Raw genomic sequence first — 10,073 nt, 5'->3', positions numbered from 1 at the left:
GTGAAATGAATACCAAAAAAATACTTCCTAATCATGATCTTTTGTTCCAACTTTCAGCGCAATGTAAAGTCCTAAACTATATGGAAACATCGTTCCAAGAATGTTTCAAAGGATACTCGACAAAGAACGAAGACAAGACCGCCTACAACAAACCAGGCTGGAGGCCTGTCGACAATGCTGCGAGGAATGACGAGTTCTTACAACTTTGCCCAAAGCCATGGCGATATCAACATGCCGAGGAAACCGACACTACACCCAGGTGGGGACATTTCTCCTTTTATGATGGAGGAGGATTTGTAGCAGACCTCGGTTATAATAACCATACGGGGTTCAGCATAGTAACAAATTTACAAAACAACGGTTGGCTTGACAGGCAAACCAGAGTTGTCCTGGCAGAGTTTTCCACATTCAATCCGTCGGTGAATATTTTAAGTGTTGCCACATACTTCTATGAAGTTCATGCATCTGGACTGAGAGCAGCCTCCGTGCAAATTCGTGTTCTTTCACTTGATTCTACGGGCACACCCTCGCATCAGTTTTATTTGATTTGCTTGTTCCTGTACATTGTATTCGTTTTCCTGTATTTCGGAAGGGAAATTTTCAGACTTTACAGTCATCGTTCTCGATATTTCAAGTCTATCTGGAATTGGGTCGAGATATTTCAAATTGTTTTTTCTCTGATTTCCGTGGTGATGTACATAATACGACAAAGTAAAACCATTTCAACCATGGGTAAACTGCATAAAAACATTTACGGAAATCTAAGTTTCCAAGAAGCTATCACTTGCCAAGAAGTGGAAAATGTGGTACTTGGAATTCTTACTTTCATCGTTACCACCAAGCTATTGCGAATCATTCGCTTCAACAACTATGTTGCTCTATTCTCCGCAACATTGAAGATATCTGCACGATCTTTGTTATCCTTCAGCATCGTTTTATACATTTTCTTTGTGGCATTTTTGCACTTTGGTGTCTTAGTATTTGGCTGTGTATCTGAGCGCTACTCTTCGGTGCTAAAAGGAGCCTATTTCCAACTCGAGCTAACTCTTGGTCGAGTGAAAGCTAGACCAATCAATGAATTAGCACAGGCCGACACCATATACGCCAAAATATTCGCCTTCTTAATTCTCTTCACTCTTACTATTCTCTGTATGAACTTCTTTATTGGCATAATCAACGATGCTCTTTTGGATGCTAAGGAGTTTGTGAGCGAAAGTGAGCTGTATGATCTTATCGATGAGAACCGTTGCTCGAGCTCAAAAGAAAGAAAAGAGTTTTTCGATGCAATCAGTAACAAGTTGAAACAGTCGAGAACCTCTAAAACGTCAGCAGAAGTGAAGGACAAAGAGTCTGGAAACATTGGCCTTGACCCCATGAACAATTCCAATCTTAACTTTGATTTAATAAGTCAAGCTATCATAGCTTGGAGGAAGAAAAGATCCAGAGAAACAATAGATAAACAGCAATGCAGTACAAGGAGACAAGCATTGTTCGACAGGATAAGCAACATGTTAAAATCTCTGAAAGGTGAAAGCAATGACGACTGCAGCAAACGTAGAGAAAAAAAGAAAGTAAGATTTCAAGAGGATGTCGTCGAGTCTTCCCTCCGTAAATTACGTAAGAGAGAACATGACCTGTTACAGCGGCTGGAGAGTATTGTTTTGAGACGAATATGTTCGAGCCTCAATGACTTTAAAGATTTTAAAATTGTATTTGAGACTATTGATCATTTTACTGTTTAGCAACAAGTAGCCTTTACTTATCTTATTTAATATATTTGATTGGTTTCATTTATTGAAATATAATTATGAAATTGAATTAGTGTTTTCCATGAATAAGACTCACCTATTTACTCACTTAGACAGTTTCTTTGTTCGGAGAAATTAGCACCACTATGCTACTCTAAAAATTTTGAACGGAAGTAAAGTTATGTATGTATGAATGTATGTAGGATTAAAATTCTGCTTGTATCGAGCGTATTGACCCACTCCATTGGTGACGACTGATCCCCCACCTGTGCCCCCTTAAAACCATGGGGTCCCCCCTTCCGCCAGACGATTGATAATGACTGATCTCAATAAGGAGCATTTCACGCGAGCTCCAAAAATTAATTTATTTCATTGATGTCAACAAAGGGCCCAAACGCAGTGGGCCGCGACCATGTCCAAACCCTTCACGTCCGTGGTAAGCTAGATGGCGCTTCCTGCGTAAGTGATAGCTTGTCAGTCACATTTTCCCCAATTAGCTCTTGCAAGCACGTTCTTGGTTGTCAGGTACGCGAAAACCAACTGAAACTTGTTTATTCGGGCGGTTTGCTGGTTAAACCGCGTAGTGATGTCTAAAACTGCACCTTATAAATGTTGCGTACAGAGGGGACGCTAAAAGCAATTCTTTGTTCGACAAGCATCAGGGAAAGATGTATAGAGATGTATATAGCCACGCTCTAACACCAACAATCAAAGCGTAAGGATTTTATTCAAATATATTTATTAAATAAGTATTCTACATTGTAATATTAGCGTAAAATAAGTTCGCAGCAAATACATTTTCAATGTTGTTCCAGTGCTGATAATTTTGGCTGCATATTACCTCCAGTGCACAGAGTTGAATAATTCCACCGGTTCAAAACCTCGCCAAAAAAGGGCCATAAAAGTTACATGAAACGTAAAGGGTATTTAAACTTTCGGTGGCTTTAAAAAGCAAGCTGGATGCTTGTTGACCTCCTGCGATATGGAAATTAATTAAAAAGGTCTAAATTGCTGAGGTAAACATTCATCAGAAACTCCGCATGTCCTTTCCGTTGAACACGTGAGAGGGCTTTGTCGGTATAACATTTTTTGTGGCTAATACGAGCTTTCTCAAAGCTGGAATAAAAACCAATTTAGGAAAGAGAAGGTAATTGAACTGGAACTTCGTTGTACTGATCACAATGTTTACTGTACAAACAAAATCGTGTAAGGGTGTGCTATTTACCGAGAAAACGGCTTTTTATTATTTGAATTTACAGAAGTTTCGGGACGCAAAACGCGAAAACAGTAAAATTTTAGGAGGAAGGGATCGCTAAGTATCATCAACGTTTTTTGTGTATAGCTTTTTTCATTGTTGTTGTTTTCACGAGGCCCGTATTTAAAAAGTGCAATATCAGTTTCCTCTACTTGCAATCCAAGTCGCTACTCTCAATGACCAGCGGTTGCATGCATACCAAAGAACATTTAAGTTAGAGGTTACACTAATGGTTTGAAGTGACCATCAATCTTCTCGACTGTAGCAACTTAATTCACCGCCGATTCTAAAGCCTGCTGAACATTTTGAATTTTGAAGGACCGTTAGTCGATGCAAAGTATAAAATATTCATTTGCGAGTCTTATCGACGGTTGGTGCGTAAATGGACACAAAAGTTGGGTGACGGGTACAAGGTACGTTGTCATAGTTAGGAGCCTGCTTTGCTTAGTATCTTGGCTTCGGGGTTCTATATCGTGCCTGTGTGGCTAATAAAACAAAACAAACAATAAGGAATTGTAGAAAAGAATTTTGGTAAGCAAAATTCGTAAAAAAATAAGATGTGATTGACATGTGACATCTTTAGCACGGGGAGGTGAGTATTTTTGGGAGATCACATGATTTTCAAGGGGAAAGGAGAATCAATCGTTGCCAACAGAGTATAAAGGGGGGCTATATAAGTTTGAATGCAAATTAACTGCCAATAAGGGGTCACCCAACCAAAACCATCCCCTTCACCATTTTTTTTTTTTTTCAATGAGAGAACTTACCTTTGGGAAGCATTTCATCATCTTCGTCATTGTTCAGCATTCTCCTTTGTTTACGAAGCCTTTGTCTGCAACATGAATCATGACAGCAGAACTGCAAGTTAGGGGTGGATGCTGATCTCACATTTATGGACATCAAAACAGAGACTTCTACTTTCGTGTCGTGCAAATTAAACTTACATGGATTCACACAGCTATAGATAGTATTGGTAACTATTTTTATATCTTTGTGTCAAGCTTTATTGGGGAAGATCAAAACGGAAAAAAATATACAAACATAAATAATTAAAACCCAAAAAGAGTGGGCATGAACGGGACACTCAGACCAATGCGGGGTGTCTACCGTAGGAAAATATATACGGAAAATTAAAATCCAGTCGTAATGAGAAGAAAAACTAATTGTAGAACAATTGAATTGTTCAAAATGAGAAAGTTGAGAACGATGGCTGAAGCCAAAGATGAAAATGGCAGCGAAGCTCTTTCTATTGGAATTTAATCCCCTGAATATGCAAAATCTTTTGTCAGTGTGCTCACACATGGCGAGTAGAGAAATTTTTGTCAAGTTTCTACTACTTAACTTTTATTAGAAATGACTGATTGGAATGCTATTGAATGTTGCTCACTTTCTGGGCCAATAAGAAATAAAAAACAAAGGGCCGGTTATCAACACGAGGTGTAATCCAAACCGCTGTTTTACGCAAGCAGTGGGCTTGAGGTATCATTTAAAAGAGGGTTAGCTTTCAGCCCTCTTGACGCTGTTCACAAAAACATATGTTCAGAAAAAAGATTCAGCTATATTCAAGATAGTTTAGAACGCTGTTTTGTTAAAACAACGGCTAAACTTTGTTTTATTAACCCGCCAGAGACTTTAACTATAACTTTGATATAATCTTATCCTCTCAGTTACTAAAGTGCAAGTAAGCACACAGCGAACAAAACAGTTTCGAGACCTAAATCTCTAAATACAGTATGAGTGCTTCACCCTCAGGTGTAATATGTTATTTTTAAAGAAATGAAAGTCCCTTTCTCAACCTTAAGTTATTGTCGAACAGCCGGGCTTTGATATTAGAGAACGTTATCCAGAGAATGACGTTTTTTCAGGCCTTTAGAGCACAGGGTTAATCATTCTCTCATCGTTTCACGCAGATAAATTATATATATTATATATATAATATTATATATTATATATATTATACCGCCGATTCCAGGCCCATATTATACCGCCGATTCCAGGCACGAAAACTGAGGAAGCAGCTATAATGTACACGATCATCCAGTCTGAAAGAAAACACAACGAAATTATAGTGACGTGCGCTTAGCTTCCCTAACTGAAGACCTTGGATTATTTTAGCACCAAAGGCAAGCTAATGCAATTTATTTTGTATTGATTTTCTGTAAAATTGAGTTATAAGGTACACATTTCAATTGCGATGCAAATTGAGCTGCTAACAGGTTTTTTGAGAAAAAAAGAGAAGATGGTGCGAAATGAACGAAATCTCCATGATAACGGGTGAGGCAAAATTTCTGAGGTATCAGGATACTATATATGCATTTTGGACCGACAACTTAAGGCTGGCGGGGAAGGGCAAAACAGACAAGGCGAGCTAACCTTTTTTCTTTCGACCGGATGACCTGCCGGTTTTTTAACGTGATATTAACTCAGTTCTTGCCGCAGGAACTTACTATACCATTGATGTTATCAAGTAATTGTTTAATCTGCCGAAGTTTACCAGCCCTCGGCTGCTATTTCCGTCAGGAAAATAATTATTATCGCTGGCTTAGCTTGCGTGTTATTTGATTAGATATATTTACGAGGTTTTACTCGGTTAGTTCATTTCAGGTGTAGATTCTACTGCGCCAACTTCTACTCGGGATTGGGCCATAGTTTCTCTCCACACTGCTACTCATCTATTCTATCAAGTCAAATTCAGTACGTGGGCAAACCAAATAAGTAATCGATTCCTTGTTTTCCAGGCTAAGTTCTCAGGCTTTTTTAATTGTTATTCTTTTCAGTTAAGTCTTACTTTATCACTGATCAAATGGCCTATATCGTTACTAAATCGGTTACTTATTTTTTTTTTTGTTTGTTTGTTTATTTTGTTTTGTTTTTTTGTTTTTTTTTGTATTTTGTATACTCTAAATCGCGCTTGAATAGGTCCATATCTCAAATATAAGGTTATTTCTCATAAAACTATCATCCGAGTTAATCGCCGTGAAGCTTATTAATCGATCAATATAAGTGCCGATTTGCCACTTCCATGTTAAGGTCGTTATTGCAATGTTAGCGATAGTTCCTTCAATTGTATTATTTTATCTTCGATAGATTAGTTACGTTAGCTTTTATTGTCGTCTTGTATTTCAGTTCGAGCCGGCATACGGCTGACATCATACGATTCACTACTAAGTTTACATCACACGATTCATTTTAACTGATTTTACGTGGAACATTGGTCAATTAAAAGCTGTTTATGTCGTTGTCAAAAATTCTTGTCGAGTTCGTTTAACACTACTCACTATTCTACGCATGTGATTACTTGGATTTTGTGTGCCACATTCTATCCTCTTAATTTACAGGATCCTCTATTCATATAAGCTAACTTGACTTTTGCCCCTCCTGATGAGAGCTCAGCACTTGTCTGGCAAATCAATTTCCATTAAGTGAACAAGCGATATCACACGAGGGACGAGCGCAGCATCGACCAATGCATTTGCGCTACCTAAAAGCTGTGAAGTTCTTGGCCCTAGTTCCCGCCCAAGGTTTGATATCATTAGATATTCTGCTGTCCAACCTGCAGGTGGCAGATGTAGAGACCAGCTCTGTAGTTGCAGAATCTTCTGGTGAAGAAGCAACTGCGGGTAAATCCGCGCAAGTAATTACGTTAGTTTCCAGTGCCTTTCCTCGTTCCATGTAACAACCTAAACAAAATTGACAACAGCAACATCGAGAAAAAAGCAAAAGAAAGAGCCGATTACAATCAGCCATCTTGGCCAAACAGGCTTCAATTGCTTGATGAAATATTCATTTCGTGGGCAATATATTTTTCAGGTAATTTTACCTACACGGGAATAATAATCATTTATGTACGAGATATGTGCATCTTACCCACTCGGTTAGCCAGCCATGTTTTTACTGAAATTTTTCTTTTTTTAAAGCTTTTGGAAAGGTTTCTAGGTAGGTGTCATGGTAAATTTAATAAACTCTTCATATTTTTTTTAGTATTAGATAAAAAGTCAGTATCTCATTATATATCATTCCCGAGGACAGTCACACTGACTTCCATTAAAAAAGTACAATCCTCTTGGAGAGGAAAACCGCAGGAAACCATCAATGAAACAACAGAAATATTTCCTGGATTATCAATCATTCCGTTTTATATTTTCTATAGTGTTCTCGGTAGATGAATCTAAGGTCATATTTTCAATTTTTTACCTGTTTCTTCTCTTAATTAAGTAGGAGACAGCATGACCGGTTACAACAAGTGGAGATTATTGTCTCGTGATTCTCAGAAGAAGACTAAGAATCTAACTTTTTATTTAAAAAGAAATAACTATTAGGCTAAGAGAGAATAAAACGAAAACAGATAATTTAGTATCATCAACTGAGTTGATAACGTAAAGGGTTTCAAAGCTGCAGTTTCGAGCGTTAGTCCTTCGTCATCCTTGCTTAATTTCGGACTTACAGAGTTTCTTTCCACGGATAAACTAACACCACCATGCTATCCGGAAATTCTAACTGACATAAAGTTATGTATACAGTATTTAGGCATATTGCTGCTCTCAAGCGTAGACTCACTCTACCCACTCCCACACTCCCCTCCCCCTCTTATGTCTGTCCCGTCAAAGTTTCCATGAGATCGACACTGTAAGAGACGATAAGAATAATGGAGGAGGTGTAGTTTGGGGTATTTCAAGATATTATTTTCATTGCTATATGATTCACAATGTTTTGACAGTCTGCGAAACAGCTTTTAACAGCACTGACAAGGATCACAGGAACACAATACCAGATTAACATTGTCTTAGACTAATTTTAATCGATGCCAAAAGGAAAAAAAAAATCACTTCAGATCTATTGACATTGATAGAAATAAACGTGCTTGTGTGGCGAGTTAGCGGTAATCCTTGATTATTTTGGAACTTAAAATACCGTCACCAGCCAATTCTCTAGACAGCTGATGCTCAGCTGCACTGAAAAGGTCTTAATCAGAAAAAGCGTGTTTGCCAACAATTTAGATCCGATGAGTAGTGAGATAAGTAGTTAGAACAATCATCAAAACGTTGACTGGTAAAAGGTCAAAAACTTATTTTCTTTGTAACGATGGTGCGTTGTTTTGAAGTCAGAATTAATGAATCAGTCATTATAACCCCTCCCTCCCCTAGTCTAATCTGACTAATCCCTGTTCCCATAACATTAACTGATCAGAGAATTCCTACTTCCCCTGGTTTATTCCCCATACATGTATTACAGGATCAGTCCCGCCGGTGAAGTTATTGCCACACGATATGAATGTTACCAATTACAACGAGCAGCTTCATTTCCTTAATGGATAGATGGTAATTTCTTCCATCCGTGCAGTTGAACACATGGGGTACTCGATAAAGCTTCCGGTGGGAAAAATACTGATTGACATAAAACTTCTAACTTTAAACATGATTCTTGAACTAGTTTTATTGAAAACGTATTTATCAACTTATGATAACTTGCGCCATAAGAAAATGTAAACTAATATAGCTATTTCAATAATAACTTATTGTAGTGAATATCCTGTTTTGCTGAAGCGAAAAATTACTCTGCACCTGGTAGAAAAAGCCTTTAGCTTCATTGGTCCTTCAATAAAGAAAAAAAAACTAGTGGTGACTTATGTCAGTGAGAAGCGATCGAGTATCATCATGTGTCATATCACCTACTTCAAAAGAGTTTTAATACGTTGCACAATTTGTCGCGTTGGCGTTCTTATTAAGTCAAGAACTATATATAACATACGCATACTGGCATCTGCTGAGGGCAACTTCTGTATATCATAAGTTTGAAGAATTGGGCGATGAAAGGGCTTTAATGCGGTAAAATGTTCACAGTCCGGTTTTTACACCCTGTGCTGTGTAAGTACAACTGAAGTTCTTCTACATGTTGTGGTTATTCTATAGAACTGTTAAGTAAATAGTGACTGGTTAGACACAAATATTTCGGTATTGGAACATCCTGTGACCCCAAGCGAAATCCAACCGGAAAGAAAATGATATTATCGGTGGCTTCTATTGGTCTCTCTCATTCAAACTGACCTCTGGTAACGTGTCGGTTTTTAAGTTTTATAATACTCGAAAATAATAGAGGTAATGAAAATATACAAATAGATTGAAAAAGCAAGAGATATGTTTTAACTTGTTTACAAATGTAGTTTTAAGTTTTGTTAAGTCGCAAAATGATTTGGAAACAGTTAACCACTGTAAAACACTTTTTGCGGTTTTTTAGTGGAAAACCTTTCAAAAATATTATAAGGGGTTTCAGGGACATAATAGCATAGTTGCTTACCTTCTGAAGTTGTTGTGACAAGATGTCAACGGAGAAATACACAAAGACCACTTAAGATCTCTTTCACAAAAAAAAAAAAAAACCTATTAAGTTTGTCGACTAAAACTTTTTCAGACGTTTCGCTTGAACAATCTTGCACAAAAAGAAATGGGTGTTGCATTCGTGCTCAGTTTATAAACACGCTACATTGAAAACAATAATTGTGGTAAACAGAAGTTTGGACAAAGATGTTTTGAAATGATGCCATCAGCGACAGTTCAGCTTTTGACGGGTCCATCTTTTATTTCCCTTTTAATTAACTCCCTTCTTCCTCGACATTTTTATCGGCTTCAGTTGTAGAATGTTATTTCCTAAACCGAAGCCAAAACCCTGCAGACCGTTGATTAATGAATTCCACCCCAGTTAGGAAAAGAGAAAATAAAACATAGCAGAGTATTCATGCTTTTCATCGATCCCATGACAAATATGGCATCAGTCATCGATGTCAATAGTTTTGTTTTTCAAAGACCTCGCTGCGCATAGTTTTAAAATTATACATCTACATCATGAAGAACAGATTGATTCAGTTTCACAGTTCCTCGTCGTTTCATTCATTGTCGCAAAATATACCTTTTTATCAATCCACTATTACGCCACTTAAGCCATATTTAGGCAAGGTAATATGCAAAATTTCACACAGTATTGCATTGAACAACAGCGCAAAAATACGGACGGAAAGCGGAAAAACAAAAAGGTTGTACAAAACCAACCGAAACTGTTGTTGCTGTCGTTTTTTT

At 37.6% G+C, this 10,073-nt stretch overlaps 1 protein-coding gene and 1 pseudogene across 1 annotated transcript in view; one reads left to right on the top strand and one right to left on the bottom strand.

Moving 5' to 3' along the window:
* Positions 1 to 1,742, top strand: part of LOC136280810 (polycystin-2-like protein 2) — a 6,161-nt gene extending 4,419 nt beyond the window's left edge. Inside the window, exon 3 of the mRNA XM_066166523.1 lies at positions 58 to 1,742. Within this exon, the coding sequence (XP_066022620.1) occupies positions 58 to 1,742 (1,685 nt within the window). The remainder of the gene's footprint in view (positions 1 to 57) is intronic.
* A 1,705-nt stretch (positions 1,743 to 3,447) lies between these two features.
* LOC136280809 (uncharacterized) lies at positions 3,448 to 6,675 on the bottom strand (annotated as a pseudogene).
* Positions 6,676 to 10,073: the final 3,398 nt, after the last annotated feature.

The sequence above is a fragment of the Pocillopora verrucosa genome, chromosome 5, assembly GCF_036669915.1.
Source record: "Pocillopora verrucosa isolate sample1 chromosome 5, ASM3666991v2, whole genome shotgun sequence".
Taxonomy (NCBI): domain Eukaryota; kingdom Metazoa; phylum Cnidaria; class Anthozoa; order Scleractinia; family Pocilloporidae; genus Pocillopora; species Pocillopora verrucosa.
This window is presented reverse-complemented; position numbering and strand designations above follow the sequence as displayed.